Here is a 12,139-nt window from a genome sequence, read left to right on the forward strand (position 1 = left end):
AAACTGCAAATTTATACATACCAGCTAAAAAATATCAAGAAATAAGATATGATAAGTTAATGCATTTTTTAAAGCAGAAAACGAATGCAAATGGCAATAAAAAATTGTTGAGCAGAAATTTTTAAGAACGATTCGAACAATATGATAGTTAATTAACAAACAAAATTTTGAATAGGCAACGAAAATAAACAAGAGAAATGCTTGACTCGCGCTACTCACATCATTTTAGGACATTTGCCTAAGTTTCCTAGGCCTGTTGAATTCCCAGATTTCAATTCTCTCCTCGCTTTTCCTGGCGCCTTTCTTGAAGTTCAAGTTTATAAAACGTAGGAATTTTGCTGTATACTGTTCTGAACTTTTTTTAGGTACACTTGGGATTGGGAGAGGGAGGGGGGGGGGACGTTCCCCCGATTCCCCTCCCGTGGGTCCGCGCTTACTACTATACCATCAAATTTAAAAATGACTTGAATCAAACGCATTTGCATTACAAATGGATTTTCATTGTTTCAAAATTTTTTGGTGAAATACTTGAAATACAATGTTTTTGGATTTTTTTAAAATGTCAATTTTAAGTTCAATTATGTTTGTAAATCTGAATAAAGTAATAGCTTAAGCTTCTTGAGTCGTTAAAAAAAAAGATTTAAAAAATATTTTTAATAAAACAAATAAAAAAATGCTGATGACCTCTTGTGAGATTTTGATTTCTTTTTAGATGGGAGCTGGTCAAGGAGGCAATCCACTGTGGGCTGTAGTGTGGCTCCTAATCCTCATTTTCGTTTCTTTCTTTGTGGCTGGATTCTGTGCAGGATTGTACATATTTTTAAGTTTGTTCACACCATGTATATCATCGTTAACATCAGTAACAGATTTCCTAATGAAAGGAATTAATTTTGTAAATTATTGCTCAAGCAATATGATGAATATGAGGCCTCTATGTTGATGTTTTCATTTTGAATGTTGATCTACATTGCAGAATGTTGTATATAATTGCTTTTGTGTAAAATCTGGTTGTGTTAATTTTTATCTACAGAACAAATAACTTCCATTGTGTAAAAATAAAACCATTTCACAGGCTTATATATTTTATTCACAATATTTTTTGTAATGTAACCGGCACATAACTCGATATTGCAGATGTAAAAATATAACATATAGCATATTACAAAATAGCAAGAAATACTTGTATTTTATAAGCATTTTTTTTCCTTTCAATTTCAAATACAACAAAGGATAAAAATTACGGTAGTACTAACAATAATTTGATTTTAGCAATTTAGACAATTCAAATCAATAAAGAAATAAATAAAACAATACAAATCAGTTAAAAAAATAGCTGTTAAATTTTTTAAAGTTTACAACCAAGTTTAAAATACATAAAATTATTATTACAAAAATAAACAACAAAAGCTGCATATAGAATTTAAAGGAAAGATGATACAGTGTAACTTTCAAAGAGTAGTAAAAAGTTTTACAAAACATAACATACTGGAAACAAAGCACAATAGCAAGAATATAACATCAAATCATATACAAATAATGTCATCCATAAAATATTAATTGCTTTCTAAGCAAGAAAATTGTTCCCATCATTGTACTTTGCATGTTTCGCTTTCACATTTACAATAGTCTTTTAATGAGAAGTAATTTTAATTGAAAAATTAAGGCATAAATTTATATGAAATTCATTAATCTAAGTCTTTCCTCTCAAAATGTAATTACATTATACTTTGAGAATATATTTAAAAAACATGTTAAAAATACATCTTTCTTCATTGTCTGTACATTAAAGTGTGCAAGATTTCAAACTTGATAACTAAGGTAGAAACGATAGGCTATAGATGCAGATACAGCAACAATAATAGGAATCAACCAGTTTCTCCATGAGCTAAATAAAAGGAAAAAAAATTATAAGAGTACATGATAACTCAAATAGAGATGTAATCATTCATGTAATAAGTTTATTTTTAAAAATGTCCAATAAGTCAGAGTCTGAAAAGTGCTACATTATTTAACTTAAGTTAAATAATTTAATCTGGTTATTTAACTTAACATTAGACTTCAATTGTATATTCATACATAGTGTATAATTCATCTAACAATATAACTGGTTCCATTTAAATTATGACTTAAAAAAAAAAGATTTGCATATTTCAATAATGAAAATACTTGAAAAAACCAGGGGCACCAAAGGCAACACAGATCCCATGTCAGTTTTGGGTTATTGGGCCCCTGCAAAGGTTGGACTCTTCCCTCAGTTTACAAACCCGACATACCTTTTTGATGGCTCTGGAAAATCACATTAAAAAGACACTGAATGATTTCTTTTTTTCTCGCAGCATAATTTCCGTAAATACTCAAGTCAGTTTGTTATTCCATACTTTTTTTTGTCAGTACAGCAGCAAAAGCGGGGTAACATAAAAGAGAGTTTGTTTCCAGAGAAAGTTTGCTTTTGGTATCAAAATGAATGACAGAATTTGAAGATATTCTTCCAATGACAAAAATAGAAAAATAAAATTTGTTATATGATTTTAAAAATGTCACTACAGATGAAACACAAAATTATCTACTGGATTTTAACATTTGATGTTAGCATAACGAGTTTTCAAAACAAGCTTCTGTGCACTAAGCAGTACCACAAGCAGCTAATCTTTAGAAGGTAGATGGAACCTGATGAGTTTAACTGTATACTTTATGCACAAGCTGTCGTACCCGAACAAAAAGGATAGTTACAGTCAGTCGGATGCTTAGAATGGTCTGTTTAAAGTGAAACATACTTTGTTACGGCTTATAGGAAAATTCAGTCAGCATGGCCAGCCAATGAATACTTGGTAGTCGACCTGGCCAGCTGCATATATCGGACTTTACTGATGGTTATGAGCAAAAATCCAAAGGGCTGCTTCATATGCAGGTACGATAATACAGAAACCAGGGGTGAAAGTTGCAAACATTCTCAAGACAGATTTTGTAAAAATAAAGCGGGGCATTAAAAACACACACATACACACACACTTTACTGTCCACCAAGTGCTCTAAAATGGAAAATATCAATGCACACTCTGAAGAAATAGGATGATTGCTTGCGAGATAAAATTGTAAACAAATTGTCTTTTGTATTCAAGAGTACTCTATTTTTCCTCATGAATGATGAAAAGTTTTCTATTTAATACGATTCTACAGCACAAGCTATATAAAGCATTTATTTGTTGATAATCCAAAATATCCTTCATTCATTGATATTACTTCTTATTATTTCCTTTTTATTACTTCTTAATTTTTGTTTGGTTCAGTTTTAAAGTTAAAAGAAACTAAAAATGAAAATCTGTTTTAAAGGCAGAAAACCCCCCGTTCACCCCTCTTGGAAACTGCAGAGTAGCCAAAGGCAATTATAGATGATAACTGCAAGGCAGGGTTGGCCGAATTGGACCCAATTGGGTTGGACCCAATGGATTTTTTTGAAAAACCCATTTAAAAAAACCCATTATTTAGCCCACTTTTGGGTTTTTTTAAATTTTCTGAGAAGTTTAAAAAAAAAATTAATTTAAATACATTCATAATTTAAATTTCTTTTTTATTTGTTCTTCATCACAGACAATGAACACAAAAAAATGAATTTTGAACTTTAATAGTATTTCTTAACACTTAACAGCATTAAAAAAATACTTCAAAGATTTTAAATAAATATATTTAACTTTTTTCTTTAACTGGTCAATAAATAACTCAAATTATCTTGACTGAGTCCTGTCTCCTCTGATTTTCTCAATATTTGTAGATTGTACAGAGGAAACTACTCTAGTTAAAAGGCTTTCAGGTGAATTATTTTCTGCAAACCAACACGTCACAAATCTCGAATAAACACAAGGTATATTTTTAGAAATTAACAGATTTTTCAAACGGTCAACAGAAAACAGAACAGGATGTACAGTATTTTCATTATCTTCAAAAAAGTTTAATATTTCTTACTCTGTACACAGAAGTAGAAAAACAGGCAACATTCAATTCAAAGAAATGTGTTGATTAAGCTGGAATTCAGTAAAAACTGATTTAAACTACTTGAGGTTCTACAGTAGTTTTGCATAACAAAATGATATACAATAAAGTAAAATGCAAAAAAAAAATGTAGTAATTAAAAACGAACAATAGATTTTATCACTCGAGAAGTAACTTTGCCTTAACTGTTAGTAATAATGAAAACTTAAAAAAATCTGAAACTTCACCATTCTTGGGTTTTGTAGTCTTTTATACTTTTCTTCAGAATATGCTGAATTTTAACTAGTTTTCCAGCTTTTTTTACCCGAAGACAATTTTTGCACTTTGTCTATACACTTACGCTACAATATGCTACAAGTACCCCCACATTTTCCCTAAAAAAAGACAAAAAAACCCACATTTCTTTTAAAAAACCCAACTTTAGTTGGGTTTTTTGGGTTTTATTTAAAAAAACCCAAAAACCCTGGGTCCATGGGTTTTTATAAAAAAACCCGGGTTTTTGCCAACCCTGCTGCAAGGTCATTAATGGCACTTAAATAACTAGTGATTTACAGGTCTGCCGAGAGCTCAACCGGGCCCCGGGGCAAAATACTAACTTGAGGGCTCTCCCTCCACCCCCCCCCCCACAGAAAATCCTGTTGGTTGCCTTCACCTCTTATTAACATTTCAGTAATCTCAAGTGTGCCTTCTATGCCACAACATCTGCTTCATAGTAATCCTAGGCGTCATACCATGAGTCAGCACACAATGGAGAAACGGAATCGTATTTGGTAATTTTTCTTCATAAAAAATATAAAAAAAGCTAGTAAAATCAAAAAAAAAAAAAAAAAATGCTAACCACTCTAATGTTAAACAAACATCTCGACATCAGGATTTAAGCTGAATTCAAAAGTTCTATACCATAACAGATAAAATTGAGGAAAAAAGTTAAGCAAAATGCTGAAATGTTACACATTCTCATCTTTCAAAATGCCTTAGTGTGCTTCATCTCCAGTTGAAAATTCAATGCAAATTTCCTTTATGATATCGTTAAAGAAATACATACAGAATTAAATATTTTTATTTTAGCTAAAAAGCGTAAATACTTTGAATTATTTACTTAATTGAGATAGTATTTTTCTATTTTGTGAAAAATACGACCATAGCGAAAACCCTGCTCAAACTTTTAAAAATTCTGGAATTCATTCAATTTTCTTTCAAATGTATATGCAAAAAATTTTGAAAAAAAAAAAAAAAAAAAAAATAGAACCGACTTCAAAATTGCTCTAAAAAGTGAAAAAAATTTTTAATTCTTTAAACACCATTGATAATACTTTTAAATATAATTTTTGGCACAAAAACGATAGACAAAATTATTCTCAACCATAACTCAGCTCAATTCAAAATTTAAACAAGCCCAGTTTCTTCTCTACCTTATACATTATGCATTCATGACAGCATATTTTAGAAACGGAGTAACGATATAAATGTTTCATGTTTCGTTACTAACTTTGGATGTTTTCTGAAAAAAATATGAATGAAGCATGGTTATACTGGATTTTACTTTTTGTTTTTGCGCCAACTTCAAAAATTATATTTAAAAGTATTATCGATGGTGTTTAAAGAATAAAATTATTTTTCACTTTTAGAGCAATTTTAAAGTCAATTCTATTTTTTTTTTCAAATTTTTTTTTTCATCCTTTTTAGTGTAAATATTTCAGAAATAGTAAGAGTTACCATCTCGAAATTTCACCTTATTTTTTTCATAAAAATGCCATACTAAAAAAAAAGTTATAACATGCCTATAAACTTTAAGCGATTGCCACTAAAAATTTACCTTGTTCCTCTCTAGAATTCATTCGTGTGTTAATTTAATTATAACCATTTAAATATTACGTTTTCCCTAACTAATTTACATTTCACAGCATACAAGTTGCTTGTGATGCAACCCTGTCTCCCTACTTAGCCCAGATCATCTGTTATTGGCATAGTTGATAACGATAAAAATACTAAACTATAGTTGAGGCAAACTTAACCTAATAGCATTGTGAAGGCCTAAGCAGATCTTAACCACATCATTATCTCGCTTCCAGGTTAGGTTTACCCCCACTATAAAGCAGTGACACTGAAGAAACTTGATGCTTGCTTCAGAGAAGCCTTCATTCAAAGTTATCATTACAATTACTATTAATGTTACTGTTGTATGGGACCAAACTTTTATAACAATGGGTTTTACATTTAACACTAGAAAGACGGAAGCGGTCCTTTTGACCGCAAACGATTTTCAAATGCTCATATTTGCTGCGTTTAATTTTCAAACTCTTTTTCCTTCATTGACTTTTCCTAACTATTTATTAAGATCTTACATCAGTAATTTTTTTTCTTTAGGATTATTATTATTATTATAGTCGCTATAAATGTTTATACCTAGAAAGACTGACTGCCGTCATTTTGACCGCTAAGTGAACCTTTCTTTATGCATCCGTTTTCTTCTTTTTTCTCTTATCAGTTGTGTGTACTATGGATTATTGTTAGCTGTCAGGGTGAGTAATGTTCTTTTGAGCTTGAGTAGTACCTGCTGGTCAGGTTTAATTCTTTGAGCTGTTAGGAAAATGCGATACACCTGCTGGTTGCATGGTTTCAGTTTTCTGCTATTTGCACAGGGGACAAAGTTGAGAAAGGTAAATTTGAAAAGCATGTGACTGGACACGTGAAATTACTTTGGGTCTAAAAAGAAGTAAATAAAAACAGGTAAATTCCAAAAATGTTTGCTGGAATTCTTTTGTGCACCAAAACATGTGCTTTGCTTGAAGCATTGACGTTTATTTTCTTCAATGATAATGAAGTGCTCAGTCACATAATTATCTTCATAATGTTAGAAAAGAACCGTTGATAAGCAAAACTTAGAGGAACATTAATTTCCTGAAACTGTTGCAGATTTATTTAAAACAGATTATGGTTCGAATGAAAGTTTGACTTATCTGAAGAGAAATAGATTCCTAGCGATAAGAATAGTTTGCATTCATGAGATTATTGAAAATACTTTTCGGAGCCTAGATTTGCAGAAAAGGATTGTTCTTCTGAGTTAGAATCAGAAGAAACCTCGCTAATAAAAACTGATACTCAAAATATTAAAAGCGGTGAAGAAAAAGGGAAAAGGATCCGACGCCGAAAGAAAAAGGGAAATTTTCAAGAACAGAACTTCTATTTCTCCAGTTTCCTCCAAGTCACCTTCACTGATCAATTTTGCTGCATATACATAAGTATCTAGCTGAAGAAAAAGATTAAAATAGTGTGAAATTAAATTATGCGGAAATAAATCTACGTGCTTTTGCTCTGATTGCCAAAAAAAAAAAACTGTTAATGGCTAATATACAGGTGACGTGTTAACATAAGTATTTCGAAATACTGTAAAAGATAGATATGTACGGTATCTTGCGATATTTAGATTTTTTTAAAACCAAACACATGCATGGTTAATTATAGTACTTGTTAGTTATTACATGCTAAGAAAATTTCCTCTTTTTTGTACAAATTTGTTCGTTTTCAATACCAATTGTGCAAAGCATGTGTATTTTACTTGATCGAACATAAAATTAAAAAAAAGCTATCTGCGACTTATTTGCAGACTATATTACAATTAAATTGTTAAATTAAACTCTGACATGTTGAAACAAATCTTTTCTATGGTTAAAAATCCCAAAAAGAGGAAAATTCCAATCTTTTAAGTATGGCGGTCAAAATGACCGCTGCTAGTCTTTCTAGGTATACGCAAAATGCCGTCTTTCTAGTGCTAATCATTTAATAGGGAAATTGCGTGAAATTTACTGTTTTTCGCTCATAACTTTTTTTCTATAGAACAAATATGGCCAAACAAAGTAAGGGGACCTAAGTTGAGCCATCCCCTATCCATTAAAAAAAAATCATCAAAATCGGTTCACTAGGTGAGACACTGTGAGTGGACAAACAAAAAAAAACATACATACGGTATGAATTGATAACCGCCTCCTTTTTGAAGTCGGTTAACAAGAGAGAGAGAGGGTCTAGATTTGTGTTTAAAGGGGAAGGGGTGACTGTCATTACTAATCAAATTTTGAGAATTGTGATGAGCGAGGAAAGAGAAATAACCATATGAACCTACAGTCATAAGTGTGACATTCGCGAAGATCCTCCACCCCCGGAAAATATTGGAAACTATAGTTCTAGTCTTGCAGTTTTCACGAACACTGGTAATGTTGGGATGAGGAGAGGTTCAGGGACTTTTATGAAGAGTTAAAGATCGTAGACTGAGTGTTTGAAATTTCTCGAAATTGAAGTCCTAAGAATGAAGTTTTTAACAATTTTTAACGAGAGGAAAGGGGGGGGGGGGAGATTGGGGATGTTCTCTAATTATTCAAAAATGGAAATGAAATATACTAAAAATGCTAAATTCTAAAGAAGCTTCGTTCAAGTTTTGGAAACAGAAAAGGTTTGGGCAAACTTTCCCCGGAAATTTTTTGAATTTGAGGTCCAAAAAGCGCAGTTATAAGCCCTCTTTGTAAACGTTAGGGAAAAGGTTTGGATTCGGATCTTCTGATGACAAGGAGAAATGATTAGAGAATCTTCACCCAGAATTTCTTAGTTGGCCCTTCTGTGAAATTGTTTTTGGATTTTAAAATCCTAAAAAACAAGTTCTTGGCTATTTTTGAATTACAGGACATCTTTCTGGATAAGGGCTGGGGTTTAGAGAATCTTGTAGAAATTATTCAAAATTGAAGTTCTAAAAACGGAATTTTAGGCAATTTTAGATGATGTTAAATGTGAAAAAAAAACATTGCAAGAATGCAAGTGCACCTGTAGCAAAATGCAATACAACAAAAGAGAAGCAAAAAAGATTTGTATGGGAATTTTAATCCCTTTGAAAAGTGAAAAGAAATTAAATGATGCTTCAGAGGCAACATTGTAGTTACATGTAAATGATGAAATACATTGTTTGGCAATGATGCTGGATGTTAAATATGCCATATAATCTCCCTGAACTGTCAAGACTAGCACACACCTATGTTGCGTGGTAGTGATAATATTTACGGTACAGTATTAGGGAATACTGTTCCACTCATAAAGAAGCACAATTTCCAAATCTTGGAAGGGGGAAAAAAGGCTTTAGTCTTGCAGCAATATGTCATCCGTGCTTGTCCCAACTATCTTCTATCGAACTGTGATCAGGAGACAGTGGCGCCGACTCCATGGGGCTTGAGGGGGCCCGAGCCCCCTCAAAAATATTTTTGAGGGGGCAGAGCCCCCCCAATAAATCAAGAAAATTATAAGTTACATTATGCTTTCTAAACTCATAAATTTATCTTTTATTTTCCTTGTTTGAAGATAGTTTACCTGGTAAAATATATTCAGTAATGAGTTAAAACAAATAATTATTACGGTTGTGTAAGCAGGTTAACTGAAAACGAGTGGTGCGAATGATAATAGTGTTACAGTGCTGCGAGTACTGTAAAAATTTGTCCCAGTGCGCGAACTTACGGGTCAAGTCTGTTGCCGGTGGGCAGCGCTGCGTCGCGCTCACCTAAGTGTTGCTGATCTGGAAAAATATATATGAGAGTTTGATTTGTATATAAAATGGGAGGCGTGATAGTTTTGAATACTTTTGGGAATCGTGTTTAAAAGAAAACCTTCACAAAATGATGATCCTTCCCTTCCTCGGAATCGACGTGTACCAAAGAAGTATGAAAACAATGAACGCAGCTCACCGCACACTTTCAAAATCCCAAAGGAAAACATTTGACTCGCGCTACTTATGCGAAATAGCTATAACACGATTTTTTCTCCAGTATTCAGACCTAACGCGAATTCCTCACCGCAACACGAAAATTCTCGGAAGGGAATCGTGGTGTGTTCGTATCAGCTTTGTTATTGGCTACTAAAAAATTTTTTTTCATGAATGTATCTTTATCCTTTTACCATCGCTGAGAGTAGAAGTTCCCTTTTCATTTTAAATGCGAAAGTTAATGAAATATAATGACACCTAAGAGCGCTGTTTCATCTAAAGTTTGTGAAGATAAAAAGAGAAAGTTTCATGACAATTAAAGAAAAGCTAGAGCTTCTTGAAAAGCTGATGGTCAACTAAAAAATGCGTTGAAGGTAGCACGAGAATTAATTATGAGTGATTCTTCCGTACATACAATTACAAGTCAAGAAAAGGAAATCCGTAAAAATTCACCGAGTAGTGTCTTGCAAAAATTTATGAAAATGGAAACTGCTCATGTATTGTGTTCGAATGTCATTAATTGATCGACTGTACAGTACAACTAAAGATGCATTTGCTTTTCTTACTATATACTGTGTCTACCGTATACCGGTTTATTTTTTCTTTCTTTCCCATTAATCATTGATTTTGTACATCGTAGCAGTATTTTATGTTGAATAAAACGTTTTTTTTTTAAAATACAAGTAAACATTCAGTTCTTTATGTAAGAGACAGTAATGTACAGTTAGTTAAGAGATGGTTTTTAACAGTTTGAGGGGGTGTTTACAAGTGTCTAAAATAATTGGGTACGTTTATAAAAAAATTTACACATACCCTTTTCCACAACGCGAAAATTCGACCTACGCGAGAGGTCTTGGAATGCATCCCTCGCGTAAGACGGGAGTTGACTGTACTACAAGGCAATATACATTGAGGTTTGTAAAATGGTGCAATTTTGCATTATTGGGCGATTTACATCAACTGGGCGCACACAGGTCATTGCAGTTGAACAAGAGTGCTTGCTTTTATTAAACAGAGGTGAAAGAGGAGAACATTTTGAAAAATCAACTGAGTTTTTCAAAAATGACCTAGACATTGAGAGACTGCGTTTACACTTGAATATGTTAGCCGATGTCACTAATGTAAAAACAACTGGTCTTAAAAAGCATGCGTAAATTAAATTTCCTTTTTACAAAAATACTGTGTGTGTTTGTATTTATTTCTTCCGTTTTTCGAAGCCAAAAAATATGTGTCAGGCTTGTCGAGTTTTCGAGGTTCTAATGTTGATTATATAATTTTAAAAAAACTTTAAAACTCACTATTTTTCATCTCAAATTTAGAAAATTTCCTGCGGCATGCCCCCTTTCCCCGGATATTTTTTAAGTCGGCGTTTCTGGCAGTGCCCTTCAATGCAAGTCAAGCGCCCTACCTTTTCCATGCCTAGCTACGGCACTGCATGACTCCCCATAAAATAGAACAAAAAAATGTCTCTTACTAAGACAAGTGACATGATCTAGTTGAACTAGAAAAATTTGTATACCAATTTTTGGATTGTTTTACTTTGAAAACGCCATGCCACATACTGTTTGTTTTTTAAATTATACACACCAGAAAATATGTAAATTGGCATTTTCAAGGCACAACAATCAACCTTTATTTGGGGGGGGGGGGGGGAAACCTCCATGGGATTACATAACCCCTAAACCCCCGGTGATGACTGGGCCAGCCCCCCCAATGATTTTTGCAAGTCGGCGCCCCTGTCAGGAGAGCATAGTGACCCTTACGTTATGTTAAACTTTCAAGATATTTCTCCACAAGGAGAGCTACATGAGGTCTGACATTACGATGCCTTAACAGAAAGGAACCAAATTCCTGCATCGAATGATTCTGACATGAGGTCTCAGAATTTTGACTGTATAATTTGGGCGATCAAACTGCCATTCTGAATGATATGCAGGTCTGTATCCCCATTTATACTGATCAGACCCCGAAGTGATTTTTTGAGGGGAAAAAGTAGGAAATAAGGAATTAAAAATTTAAAAAGTAGGAAAAGTAGGAAAAAAATCACTTTAAAAAGTAGGAAAAAATAGGAAGAGATAGGACTACACACACGTCAAGACGAGTGACAATCATTAGTATGAGAAATAAACTGGTGGAAAGAAAGATATTAATTACAAAAATATGAAAATGAAATCTAAACAAAGAAACACCTTTCACCAATACAGTAATAAAATTTTTAAGTGTGAAAGAATAAAATGCAATATAGCGATTGCAAAAAAAAAAAAAAAAAAAAAAAAGCAATAATAATAATAATAAAACTCCTATTTTGGTTCAATAAAACCATTTTTGTTAAAGATTTGTTTTGTCAAAAACGAAAACATTCCGTCGACAGCATCCATTTATCATTTAAAAATACTATCACTTTCAGCTCCTGTT

At 32.6% G+C, this 12,139-nt stretch overlaps 1 protein-coding gene across 1 annotated transcript in view; it reads right to left on the reverse strand.

The window, feature by feature from the left end:
* Positions 1-1,045: 1,045 nt before the first annotated feature.
* The window catches only part of LOC129235318 (cytochrome b5-like), a 49,949-nt gene continuing 38,855 nt past the window's right edge, over positions 1,046-12,139 (reverse strand). The window contains exon 6 of the mRNA XM_054869053.1: positions 1,046-1,885. Coding sequence (XP_054725028.1) covers positions 1,801-1,885 — 85 coding nt within the window. The 3' untranslated portion in view covers positions 1,046-1,800. The remainder of the gene's footprint in view (positions 1,886-12,139) is intronic.

This window comes from Uloborus diversus, chromosome 2, assembly GCF_026930045.1.
Source record: "Uloborus diversus isolate 005 chromosome 2, Udiv.v.3.1, whole genome shotgun sequence".
Classification (NCBI taxonomy): Eukaryota; Metazoa; Arthropoda; class Arachnida; order Araneae; family Uloboridae; genus Uloborus; species Uloborus diversus.